This window comes from Ranitomeya imitator, chromosome 3 (assembly GCF_032444005.1).
Source record: "Ranitomeya imitator isolate aRanImi1 chromosome 3, aRanImi1.pri, whole genome shotgun sequence".
Taxonomy (NCBI): Eukaryota; Metazoa; Chordata; class Amphibia; order Anura; family Dendrobatidae; genus Ranitomeya; species Ranitomeya imitator.
In genome coordinates this window covers 465,040,933-465,055,393 of record NC_091284.1, presented here as the reverse complement: position 1 = coordinate 465,055,393, position 14,461 = coordinate 465,040,933, and the positions used below count along the sequence as shown (strand labels likewise).

Below are 14,461 nucleotides of genomic sequence, written 5' to 3'. Positions count from 1 at the left end.
GCCGCGCTTAGTAACCCGATGTTTACCCTGGTTACCATGCTAAAAGTAAAAAAAAAAAAAACACTACATACTTACCTACAGCTGTCTGTCCTCCAGCGCTGCGCTCTGCACTCCTCCTGTACTGGCTGTGAGCCGGAAAGCAGAGCGGTGACGTCACCGCTCTGCTTTCCGGCTCCCAGACAGACAGTACAGGAGGAGAGCAGAGAAGCAGAGCGCAGCGCTGGAGGACAGACGGCTGTAGGTATGTATGTACTGTTTGTTTTTTTTTACTTTTAGCATGGTAAACAGGGTAAACATCGGGTTACTAAGCGCGGCCCTGCGCTTAGTTACCCGATGTTTACCCTGGTTACCGGCATCGTTGGTCGCTGGAGAGCGGTCTGTGTGACAGCTCTCCAGCGACCAAACAGCGACGCTGCAGCGATCCGGATCGTTGTCGGTATCGCTGCAGCGTCGCTTAGTGTGAAGGGGCCTTAAGGAACAAATGCCATAAAGTAAGAGGCAGTAGGCACTCTACCATTCAAGCAACCACAGACAACTCTCGTTGCTGATGGAACGGGATTGTGAGAGTTGGTTTATACCAATTCTCATTAAAATTATGGTAAAAAAATGTAAAAAAAAAAAAGAAATGTCTACCCCCTAAAGGTAAGCGGTTAAGGTCGACTCTCGAAAACATAACATATGCCATCAAAACAATGTAGTAGAAAAAAACAAATATGAAATTCTACCACCACTTAGCATTCAACCACAGCTCATTAAATGACGTAAGAGCTTAGATGTCAAAATCCACACCAGATAAAACTGGCAGTATTTTCAAAAGTTAATCTAGAATCTGTAGTGTAACAGGGAACGTTTAGGAAAAAGAACCAAATTCTAAAAGTGAAGAACCATTTTCTTTCAACATACTGTATCAGTCTTCACTTGTTACTTAGAATGAAATCCGTTTACGGATCACTAGCCCATGACGTGTCAAAATTACATTTTTGAAACACTTTTTTTTTCATAGAGGTGGCTTTGAAAGCAAGGCCAAAGTGATGATGTTGCTTGCATGATCGGGTTGGACATGGTTGTTTCACCAATTAAAACCTCCAAAATGTTTTTTTTTGCTAGTCACTATAAAACAAAAACACAACAACAGAGTTCACCATGCATAGAAATAAAAGGGGGTCAAAGCAGAGTCAAGGTGAAAAGAACTATACAAAGCTGTCAACACTCCCTCTTTCATCTCTACATGGAAACTGCAGTGAGATCAGCTGATGGAGATCATTGGTTCCACACAACTTCGTTCCGTGTCCCAGGCAGAAGCAGCCCGCAATCTATTGCTCTCAGGAACTAGCATGGATAAGAAGCGCAAGACTATTCAATATGTAGTAATAGTTGTGGTATTACAATACTGCAATCTTTATGAGAGGCATGTAAAGAAGAATAGATGTCTACAGTGCAATATTCTTTACCAATCTGCGATGTTCGTTCACTTGTAAAAGTTTCCACATAGACGCTTCCGAATTTAATTTTCACACTCCCCTATAGGGTGCAGATCATAGGTCTACAGCCAAGGCTTCTCAGCATCTCGGTAACAACTAATTGCAACTGTGCAATGATTTTTTTTTATTATTTTTTTTTTATATATATACTTTTTTTTCATTTTTTTTCTTGTATTCTTTTTTTTTCTTTTTCCATACCAAGTTTGCAGGAACGTTAAAGATCACTTTTGGAAACTAACATAAGAGAAACCATAGGCGACTATAAGAACACAAAAACTTGCTGGAGATTTTCACGTTCATCTCCATTTCAGTGTCTCTCTTCCTTCATGGCACCTTTGAGTTTCATCTTGTTTCAAAATACTGCACCAGAAGACTTCTAATGCTTTTCTGCTTGGCTGACTTGGAGAGCATTAATGACACCATTGATGTTTTCTTCGGGTACCTACAAAGATCAAGCAGAATATGAAGTAGAAATTTGCTGTTCTAACATGCCGGTAAATAAGAACAAATAAAGTAATCAATAACTTTTCATTAGAGCTGTAGAAGAGATCAGCACACGGCTATGTAAACAACTTCACTGTAACACGCAAGTGCCAAAAGTCTATGTCCAAACATGTCACAATATAAAGTACTGAGAGATGTTAGAAATTAATAAATGAATGTAAGAAATCCAAAAATCAAATTATGAAGAGATTTATTAAAACTAAACTAAATTTACCACTGTGCATCACACTTCATGAATCTTAGTCTTTATTTACCTTGTATTTTAGTGATACTTCCACTAGGTTCTGATTTTAATTCAGCTTTTTAGTTATTTTTATTATTTCCTTTATTGCTCACATGAACTTATTAATTGGAATAGGTCATGAGGTTTTTATACCCCAAACTAATGCCATCAATGTAAAGGCGCTGTAATGCTGATTACATCCATATCTTTATTTTAGAAGTCTAGGTTTATGTTTTAGAGGAATTTATTGTTGAATTGTTATGCAAATGAGCCACAAGTGCAGTGGGCTGGCACTGCACTTACAGCTCTGCTTCCTTTCTTCCCTATTCCCTGCCTGCCGCCTGCACAGGTCTTGTGCACATGTTGTCAATCCCTGTGGCGATCCATCCCTGTGGAAGGTGACTTAAAGTCTGACACTGACCGTCTTCCTCATTCCTGCTGCTCGTTCGTCATTCTAGTGAGGAGAACTGTCATTGCCTGGCGAAATCTGCAAACTATGCAAATCGTGCCAGACACTGACCCTCTTCCACATCAGGACTTTACTATGCATGCACCACCCCATGGAATGACAGCTAGATGTCAGGCGGAAACAGCAGGAGTGACCTGTCAATCACTGATGAGAGACAGGCAGTAACCGGAACATAGGGAAGAGAGGCAACAGACATGTAAGTGCAGTGCCCGCCCACTGCACATACAGCTCATTTGAATAACAAACAACACAGCTCTCTAAAATGTAGACTCTAATTTCTAAAATACAGATATGGATGTAATCAGCATTGCAGTTTCTTTACATAACTGGCATTAGTTTGGGGTGTAAAAAATCTAATGACAAGCTCCCTTTAATGTTTGACGGAAGATCAAACTGTCATATTTTAATACTTTTTGGTACCTCTTGGTAGTATTTTTCTTTCTGTATTACATCTCAGATTTTATTGTTCTTTTTGTGGGAATCCATATGGTGATGAACGTTTAGGGCAATGCTTCCTGGTAAAAAATATGCAAAACAGCTCTCCCCAAGAAAGAAGAAAACAGTTTCTATAATACTCTTGGTGTCATTAGTAGTGATGAGCAAATAGCATTGTTGCTCGGGTTTTCCCGTGAATGCTTGGGTGACCTCCGAGTATTTGTTAGTGTTCGGAGATTAAGTTTTCATCGCTGCAGCTGAATGATTTACAGCTATTAGCCAGGCTGAGTACATGTGGGGGTTGCCTGGTTGCTAGGGAATCCCCACATGCACCCAGCCTGGCTAGTAGCTGTAAATCATTCAGCTGCCGCGATGAAAACTTAATCTCCAAGCACTAACAAATACTCGGAGGACCCCAGAGCGTGCTCAGGAAAACCCGAGCAAGGAGTACACTCGCTCATCACTAGTCATTAGTGCTTAGCATAGAGGTCATATCAATTAAAGACTTTTTTTTTCTCCTGCTGTATCTTGATTGCGTCTTTCAGAAACATCAATACACAGCACAGGAAATATTGTAATCCAAAAACACACATTCTGTATAGCTCTCCTTTAAAAGCAAAATTGTCTCTGTTGTGCCACATACAGTATAAGTGGTTTCACTGAACAAGCCTCCTTACATACTATGTAAAAGTCATATGATTTCAGCGGGATCTACTGGGTATGGAGGTCTCCCATTTCTTCTCTGAAAGATTATGTAGGGTAGTATATGGATCAGGCAGTTGAATTTCAATCGCCTGATAATTTTGTTTGGTGGATAGATAAGCCACTGCCAGATCATCTTGGCAGAATCTCTCTCATAGAAAACACAAAAAGTATGGTCAAGCCAGGTGCTCGTGTGTATGAGAGAGGCAGACAAATAATAGTTCGGCTGACAGCTACCTAATCTGTATGGGAAGGTTTAGTTGATGGGGTTGCCCACTATTTGGAAAACCTTTTTCTTATATTCTGTAGTATAATGATAATAATACAAAACCTTATACTCGCCTTCTTATACTGCACAAGGTCTCCTTATGTCTGAATAACATATACCATGGGAGCGCTGCAGCCAATCACATGCCACTGATGGGCTGATTCTCTCACACTCCACTAATGTCCGAGTTCTGGCTAAGTGAAGCTGCTTAATGGCATGCAATGCAGCCAATGTTACGGGAGTGCCAAGAGACCTGACGTTGACACTGCCGGAACAATGTCGGTGTGGGTGGTGAATTTACGGTTGTTTGTTTTTTCAGATAGTTTACTCAGGAGAAAAAAACATTTAAGAAAGGGTTGTCCCAGTAGTTTTGAAACATGACTTGAGCTACCAGCCAAGCCAGAAGACTGTATCTGTACACAAATGTCGGGACGCTGTTGCTCCTCATCAGTACAGTGTAGGGTACTGGATGGATATGTGACATAGCATGTGTACTGTGGCACTGTTTTTGATGAAAACTAAAGTCATGGTTCAAGGCTATTCCAAAGCTCGTCAAGGATGATTCATTTTCTTCATTCTAGAAGAGAACTTTTTTGCATATATATTACAATATGCTTTGCTCTTTGAACTGTGTTTTATTTAACTCAAGAGAAACATGGTTAGAAAAAAATATTAAATTCATATATTCTCAGCACCTAGTGTTTAGAGCACTTGATTAGTAACATCTTAATTTATTTTATTCACTCATATTGCACCTTTAACTCCATAGCGCTTTACAGACATCATCATCGCTGTCCCCATTGGGGCTCACAATCTAAATTCCCTATCAGTATGTCTTTGGAGTGTGGGAGGAACCCGGAGAGCCCGGAAGAAACCCATGCAAACACGGGGATAACATACAAACTCCATGCAGATGTTGGCCTTGGTTGGATTTGAACCACTGAGCCACTGTGCTGCTCAGTAATAGCATTAATACGAAATTAAAAAAATAAATAAAAATTATTGGAAGACGAGAGTGAAGAAACCCATAACAACCAGTCATGTCATTTAGATCTTTTCCACTATGTTGAAGAATACACATTTATTCACCCCAGTCTCCTCCAAAGAGAGCGACCTTACATTTCAATGTCAGGGAAAAGTCTTGGAATGCTCCTGTTTTTTAGTCCACAAAATCACTGTTTATTCATGGACCTATTAGCACACTTGTAATTATATGTAGTTGTAAAATTGGAGCAATTGTAATTAAAGATGCTTTTTGAAAAAAAAATGCTTATGGCCAGCTTAACACTAAACCTGCTTAAAGTAGCTTTGCCCATATAAATGACTAATAGCCACATTACACACACCACATTTCAGATCAGTCATGTTGACGTGGTAGTTCTAACTAATGAATAACGTAGACTTCATCAATTAGTCCACTCACAGATTTCAATGACTTTGGCGATAATAAACACAGTTTAAAGCTTGGTGTATTGACAGACTTGTGAAAGAAAGAAAGCAGAAAAGAAAGAAAGGCTCCATTTTATAGTCAATAGATGTGGCAGTGAAAAGGTAACAGCAGCCGACTGGAGTATGCACAATGTGCAGAGTCCATGAATCCAAGGTCAAAGGGGTGATGGACTATTCATAAAAAAGTTCACCTTATTGATGTTGCTGCACAGTAAGTGACATAGAATACTTACAAGATAAGTTGCTGGTTTTGCAGAATGCACAATCATTTCTATTAATGGCCAAGAGAATATAGGTACCCTATGCTACAGTTCCCCAAGAAAAAAGGGAAGAACTCCAAGGTTGCTGGAAGAGCAGCCAAATTTCCAAATTTTGTTGGCACTACCTCTCTATGTTCCTATAGTCCCTAGTAGATGAAAACATTGTCCATCTGGAAATCTTGCCTGGGGTCAGTATTTTGTATTATTATTATATTATTATTATTTTGGGGTGGTTAATAAGTGATAGGTATTTAGGGGCCCTATTTAATTAGATGGTCAGGTTTTGAATTTGCATTTGTTTACGGAGTCTGGTCGAGGGTCTTTACTAAAGAGGTGTAGGCTTTGTCATAATTTAGAAGATGTGGAGGAAGTCTGGTCGAAGGTCTTTACTACAGAGGCAGAGTTTGTCATTATTTAGAAGACATGGGATGTGTATTTGTTTTGGACGGTCAGGTTTGGAATCTGTATAGGCAGTCTCGTCAAGGGTCTCTACAAGGGGTATAAAGTCTGTATTTACTTAGGGGATTTGGAATGTGCATGTATTCATAGGGTCTTATTTAGCATTCATTGGGGGAATCTGGTCTAAGGGTACCGTCACACAGTGCAATTTTCATCGCTACGACGGTACGATCCGTGACGCTCCAGCGTCGTAACAATATCGCTCCAGCGTCGTAGACTGCTGTCACACTTTGCAATCTACGACGCTGGAGCGATAATTTCATGACGTATGTGCGATGTAGAAGCCGTTGGTTACTACGCGCACATCGTATACGATATATGTTACACCATGCAATCATGCCGCCACAGCGGGACACTAGACGACGAAAGAAAGTTTCAAACGATCTGCTACGACGTACGATTCTCAGCGGGGTCCCTGATCGCAGGAGCGTGTCAGACACTGCGATCTCGTAACTATATCGCTCGAACGTCACGAATCGTGCCGTCGTAGCGATCAAAATTGCACTGTGTGACGGTACCCTTAGGTCTGCAGGGGTTCTGGAGTCCATACAATTTTAGGATTGTGATAAAGGGGGTTTATGTGCACTATTTGAGATTCAGGGAGAAAAATAGAAATAAGCATAGAGGTACAGCTAACATTTACTTCACCTGGGGAAAAAGTTCCGTTAACTGCCCCAGCCCTGTATTTAAATGTTTTGTCCAAGACATAGCGATTGTTGGCACCCCCTTACACCTAGCACAAGTGGAACATTGCTGTGTCAACTCGCCATGGCCTTAAATGATCAAGAGTAGAGTATGTAAAAAACAGTGATAAGACAATCCCATGATCATCTACTAATGTTCCTAGTGCATAAGAAGTCACATTGGGCTGCCTGTGCTCTCTAATGCTGAATCACAGCAGATAGCATATTAAAGCATACTATAGCATATTATAGCATTACACATTAGTTATTCATACATAATTAGAGGCACACATTGACAAATACTAAACGTTGGTCAGAAATGATAAATCATTTCGAATTAGATCTCATTACAATACATACTGCATAAAAAAATAATCTTTGCAGATACTACAGTCAAAACTGAAATGCTTTGCCAGGCACCTGAAATGTAAATGCCGTTTTCCTCATGTGCTTTGTGATCATGAGTCTGGAGGTAATGATCCAGATTAACTGGTAAAGTGCAGTATCTAAATGGAGTCAATTAGTTTTCACGTGTCAGTGTGGAGTTTAATACCTCCTGCCAAAAAGTCACTACAACACTATTCTAGACTATACGAATACTACATTATTACAAACATTAATGTATTGTTTGGACACAACTTCTCATTTAAAGATTTTTCTGTATTTTCATGACTATGAAAATTGTAAATTCACACTGAAGGCATCAAAACTATGAACTAACACATTTGGAATTATATACTTAACAAAAAAGTGTGAAACAACTGAAAATATGTCTTATATTCTAGGTTCTTCAAAGTAGCCACCTTTTGCTTTGATGACTGCTTTGCACACTCTTGGCATTCTCTTGAGAGGTAGTCACCGGGAATGATCTTTCAACAATCATGAAGGAGTTCCCAGAGATGCTTAGCACTTGTTGGCACTTTTGCCTTCACTCTGCGGTCCAGCTCACCCCAAACCATCTCGATTGGGTTCAGGTCTGGTGACTGTGGAGGCCAGGTCATCTGGCGTAGCACCTCATCACTCTCCTTCTTGGTCAAATAGCCTTTGCACAGCCTGGAGGTGTGTTTGGGGTCATTGTCCTGTTGAAAAATAAATGATGGTCCAACTAAACAAACCGGATGGAATAGCATGCCGCTGCAAGATGCTGTGGTAGCCATGTTGGTTCAGTATGCCTTCAATTTTAAATAAATCCCTAACAGTGTCACCAGCAAAGCACCCCCACACCATCACACCTCCTTCTCCATGCTTCACGGTGGGAACCAGGCATGTAGAGTCCATCCGTTCACCTTTTCTGCATCGCACAAAGACACGGTTATTGGAACCAAAGATCTCACATTTGGACTCATCAGACCAAAGCACAGATTTCCACTGGTCTAATGTCCATTCCTTGTGTTCTTTAGCACAAACAAGTCTCTTCTGCTTGTTGCCTGTCCTTAGCAGTGGTTTCCTAGCAGCTATTTTACCATGAAGGCCTGCTGCACAAAGTCTCCTCTTAACAGTTGTTGTAGAGATGTGTCTGCTGCTAGAACTCTGTGTGGCATTGACCTGGTCTCTAATCTGAGCTGCTGTTAACCTGCGATTTCTGAGGCTGGTGACTCGGATAAACTTATCCTCAGAAGCAGAGGTGACTCTTGGTCTTCCTTTCCTGATGCAGTCCTCTTGTGAGCCAGTTTCTTTGTAGCGCTTGATGGTTTTTGCAACTGCACTTGGGGACACTTTCAAAGTTTTCACGATTTTTCAGAATGACTGACCTTAATTTCTTAAAGTAATGATGGCCACTCGTTTTTCTTTACTTAGCTGCTTTTTTCTTGCCATAATACAAATTCTAACAGTCTATTCAGTAGGACTATCAGCTGTGTATCCACCAGACTTCTCCTCAACACAACTGATGGTCCCAACTCCATTTATAAGGCAAGAAATCCCACTTATTAAACCTGACAGGGCACACCTGTGAAGTGAAAACCATTTCCGGTGACTACCTCTTGAAGCTCATAAAGAGAATGCCAAGAGTTTGCAAAGCAGTCATCAAAGCAAAAGGTGGCTCAGTGGATAGCACTGCAGCCTTGCAGCACTGGAGTCCTGGGTTCTAATCCCACCTTGGACACCATCTGCAAGGAGTTTGTATGTTCTCCCCGTGTTTGCATGGGTTTCCTCCGGGCACTCCGGTTTCCTCCCACATTTCAAAGACATACTGATAGGGAATTTAGATTGTGAGCCCCATCGGGGACAGTGATGATAATGTGTGCAGAACTGTAAAGCGCTGCGGAATATGGTAGCGCTATATAAAAATAAAGATTTATTATTACTTTGAAGAACCTAGAATATAAGACATATTTTCAGTTGTTTCACACTTTTTTGTTAAGTATATCATTTCACATATATTAATTCATAGTTTTGATGCCTTCAGTGTGAATTTACAATTTTCATAGTCATGAAAATACAGAAAAATCTTTAAATGAGAGGGTGTGTCCAAACTTTTGGTCTGTACTGTATAACTCTCTTTTATAAATATTAGTTAGAGCAACACAAAGAAAAATTGGAGGCAGCACACCATTTGTAGTGAAAAAGCTGCTTGAGAATGCCGCTTGAGAAAGGTTCCTGTTGGGACCGAAACGTCGCTTTCTGGGCTGATTAAATAAGCTCTTTTTCACTACAAATGGTGTGCCGCCTCCAATTTTTCTTATGTATATATATATATATATATATTAGAATAAATGACGCCGGTCATAGCAAATATGAATGGCAAACAATATTGTTATGTTTTCATAAACAATACTTCTATAATTGATCATTTTGTGTATGTACATTGGGATTATTATCATTAGAATTGATAAGAAATGTACAAATCCTAGTGGTATTTGTTATTTGCAAATGAGCTTTTTGGCCACAGCAAAGACCTATACAAACCATCTAGATATGATCTCCCTGGATGTGTCAGTGTCATATTGGAATTCCACCTTTTCCTCCATTAATTGGAGTCAAGAGATGAAAAAAAGCAGCAATCAGCTGGCTGCAAGGGAAAATTTCAACCTAGTATCTAATCTAATTAATTGTATCATTTAACATATACAATATTGTTACTAAAAAAAAAAACAACAACAACAAATGCTCCAGCCAGAAAGAAAACTTACCAGTGCATGATCAAACTTAAAGGTACTGATATAATATGCTGGGATGTCTGCAGCAGCTAAAGGTTCTGAGATTTGGGCAACAATCCCGCATTCATCTGAAACAAGATAATGTTTAGAGTGACATGTTAAGAATTATTGTGTGTTTGGATAGGTACTGTAATTTCTAAAAGAGAATAGTTGGATGGCTTTCAACAGAAGCAAATAGACATCTATGATGACTTACTCTTACAGGACCGAATCACCCAAAGGTCTACAGAAGAACAAATCTTTTATTGAATGGTCATCATCAGTCCAAACAGCTGCAGCCAACCAATCCCTTTTGGCTATTTTGGCACAATTTTAAAAAGGTGAGCCTTTTTTAAAACCTTTTCTGATACTGATTTCTATATATACTTACCCTATGAGTGCCTTCTCTTCTTTCTACTTTACGTATTTACTTGGAAAAAATCAAAGAAAATGGCAATTTTTTTTAAGACCAGATAGTGAAATGCTCAAAAATTCTATGTAAAAAAATCATCTAAAACAAGTATTACGTTCCCCTCCCTATTTTGAGCCAATTCTGGGGTTCTCGCTGAGGCAATGGCATGGACAGACCAGTATCTCTACTGTGAACTAAAGCAACTTTTCGGATCACTATAAAAGTTCACAATCCATGCATTATGGACAGTTCAGATACATGACTTGGATCCCTCCTTTTTAATCTGTCTGGGGAGGTTCTCCCGATTTCCAATCCCTTAGATGGATCAGCCAACGACAGAAGAATTGTCCACAAAAGCACATTGTGCATAGAGTAGTCTGAGGAGCTGGCAGTCAGTTAAAGAACTAAAGAGAGGACTATAAGTGAGAGAAACTGCACCAGAAAGATTGTAAAAAGGCAAGTCATGTTTTATATATTCATCTATTGTGTATTGTTATTGCAAAATGTATTTTCCAAAACATAGGCCACATAATTATAGCTCATCCAAACCAAAAAACGAATATGGACCACAGAGCAATAGATTTAAAATGTTTTAATTTTTATTGAAAAATATAAAGAACATGTATAAAAAACTGAAAAATGGTAGTACAAAAGGTAAAATTAAGGGGTAGTGACATCTAAGTGCCACGTCCAGAGCGGTTGGTTACGTGTAATGAAAAAGTATTGGCAGACTATAAAAATACATGATTTTGTCTTCCAATAATGACAATAGCAATGAAAAGGCAGTGAAAAATGCAAATATGCATAAGCAAAACCACTAGAAAAAATAGTGTATAAGTCCAAAAATGCATATAAAAATATATATTTATTTATATCAACAAACATAAAAATATGGACACATACAGCAAGGTAGGAGACGTAAAAACCTCATGAGACCTAGGAAACTGGCAATGATTCCCTGGTGATGTTAGTATAAACACCCCACAAAAAATTGTGGGATGTTGAGGTAGGCACACATGTACACTAATAGCATACTGTCAAGGGGCACATAAAAATGGTAACAACATTATTGCATAATAATACAGGTAAAGGTAAATGCCCAAAGACAAGTAAAATTGTGGATAGTAACAGTGTACATACCAAAATGAATGAGGGGAACACGCCAACTCCAGCCCACCCCAACGCGTGTTTCGGCAAAGTCCTTCCTTTACTTGTCTTTGGGCATTTACCTTTACCTGTATTATGCAATAATGTTGTTACCATTTTTATGTGCCCCTTGACAGTATGCTATTAGTGTTCATGTGTACCTACCTCAACATCCCACAATTTTTTGTGGGGTGTTTATACTAACATCACCAGGGAATCATTGCCAGTTTCCTAGGTCTCATGAGGTTTTTACGTCTCCTACCTTGCTGTATGTGTCCATATTGTTATGTTTGTTGAAATAAATAAATATATATTTTTATATGCATTTTTGGACTTATACACTATTTTTTCTAGTGGTTTTGCTTATATAGCTTCAGTGTGTCCTACATATCTTTCCATATAGAGGCTGGTCTTATCATACAACTATGCTAGTATGAATATACAATTAAGTACCAGTCGTCAGTGTATGCCTTACTTTGCATGTTTAAATATGCATAAGGACTCCAGTTATAGTATATAAAGTGACAAGTGCAATTCAGTAATCAAGATAGTAAATAAGTAAGGAGCCCATCTCAAAGAAGGATCACTGCCATATCAGAAGGCAGAACATACCATGGCTGCTGTGAAGACACAATAAATAGAAGACGCAGAAATATAATGCTGATAATGAAGTCAATATGCCATAGATCAAACCAACCTCAGATAGGGACGTGGAAGAGGAACCCCAGTGAGCGTTTCGCTATGATGCTTTTTCGGGGGGCGTGACGCATTTTGACTCCTTACTTATTTACTATCTTGATTACTGAATTGCACTTGTCACTTTATATACTATAATTGGAGTCCTTATGCATATTTGCATTTTTCACTGCCTTTTCATTGCTATTGTCATTATTGGAAGACAAAATCATGTATTTTTATAGTCTGCCAATACTTTTTCATTACACGTAACCAACCGCTATGGACGTGGCACTTAGGTGTCACTACCCCTTAATTTTACCTTTTGTACTACCATTTTTCAGTTTTTTATGCAGTACAGACCAAAAGTTTGGACACACCTTTTCATTTAAAGATTTCTCTGTATTTTCATGTCAAAGAAAACTGTAAATTCACACTGAAGGCATCAAAACTATGAATTAACACACGTGGAATTATATACTTAACAAAAAAGTGTGAAACAACTGAAAATATGTTTTATATTCTAGGTTCTTCAAAGTAGCCACCTTTTGCTTTGATGACTGCTTTGCACACTCTTTCATAGTCATGAAAATACAGAAAAATCTTTAAATGAGAAGGTGTGTCCAAACTTTTGGTCTGTATTGTACGTTGTTTATATTTTTCAATAAAAATGAAAACATTTTAAATCTATTGCTCTGTGGTGCATATTCGTTTTTGGCTTATATTGCGAAATATAGGCTAGCTTTTAATGTAAAACATCAACCGTGTCCTCAGTTTTCTGGAGCCTTGCTTTACCACTGTCTTGCCACACACCTGCACCCAAAAAAAGCACTGTAACCATTTATATAGTACTAGTAAATTCATATATTACACATACCAAAACCTAGAGGTTGTCCGCCTATACGAACCATCTTCCAAAGCTCGCCCGAAGCACTTGTAAACAGCAAATTATTAGGAAACCTAGAAAAACAGAAGAGACAGGAGACAAACTTAGGCTTAGGAACAATTTTGGAAATTTCTCACAGTTTTTGAAGTTTCTTTTAAAGGGTGACTCATGAAGTTATGACTCCTGAAAGAAGTTAAAATGTGACAATGAGAAGAACACTGGGAAACCTGAGCAACACTGTTGCCAAGATGATCATACAATGGTCGAAACATCACATGTAGTAGAGGCATGCAATCTGTGTGGCCCACTGTCACCTGTGTGTCCTACTGTCACATTCCAACAACTGGTAGGAGTCATTAAAACCAGTAACACTAGAAGTACCCTTTGACTGTTGCATTTGGCATTATAAATATTTACAAACCATCAAGTGACTCATGGGAAAACTGTTCAGTTATCATATGGTCATGGCTAGCACACACTGCTACGATCTAGAAGAGGACAATAAGGAATCCCTGTACCAGCACAGTTATATAGGGGAAAAATACATTTTGCCTGAAATTAAACTTCGACCAGTAATATTTTAATAATAAAGGAAATTCTGTCAATATTATTCTATAATTTGTTTGTGTTCTTATATTGGACCATTGTAATGACTTAAATACACTACATTATATTGTCTTATGTAATGTACTGAAGGGTGTGCAATATCGTGAGTGACTTTAAAGAAGAACTCCCATGGACTTTTGCTTTGCTTAAGCATATGTATATGTAGTGCGTGTCTATCAATATACTCATCTACTGAAGCCTTCTCCGGGATCCAGAGATGTTCTGCTCATCTTCTCAGTGATGTCACCACACTTCAGACTCTCTACATCCCTCTATGCTTGAGCCGGGGAAGTCTCTTTTAGGCCGGTTTCACACGTCAGTGGCTCCGGTACGTGAGGTGATAGTTTCCTCACGTACCGGAGACACTGACTCACGTAGACGCATTAAAATCAATGTGTCTCTGCACATGTCAGCGTGTTTTCACGGACCTTGTGTCCGTTTGAAAAACACGGAGACATGTCAGTGTTTGTGGGAACGCACGGATTACACTGACCCATTAAAGTCAATGGGTCCGTGTAAAACACGTACCGCACACGGATGCTGTCCGTGTGCAGTCCGTGTGCCGTGCAGGAGACAGTGCTACTGTAAGCGCTGTCCCCCCAGCTTGTGGTGCTGAAGCCCCATTCATTTCTTAAATTACCTCCCATAGGGGTGGAGCCGCATATT

General features: G+C 39.2%; 1 protein-coding gene across 1 annotated transcript in view; it reads right to left on the bottom strand.

Annotated features, from left to right (window-relative positions):
* Positions 1-1,673: 1,673 nt before the first annotated feature.
* CASTOR2 (cytosolic arginine sensor for mTORC1 subunit 2) overlaps positions 1,674-14,461 on the bottom strand; it is a 288,254-nt gene continuing 275,466 nt past the window's right edge. Inside the window, exons 7-9 of the mRNA XM_069757439.1 lie at positions 13,181-13,263; positions 10,065-10,159; positions 1,674-1,923 (exon numbers count right to left, since the gene is read on the bottom strand). Coding sequence (XP_069613540.1) covers positions 1,858-1,923; positions 10,065-10,159; positions 13,181-13,263 — 244 coding nt within the window. The 3' untranslated portion in view covers positions 1,674-1,857. The remainder of the gene's footprint in view (positions 1,924-10,064; positions 10,160-13,180; positions 13,264-14,461) is intronic.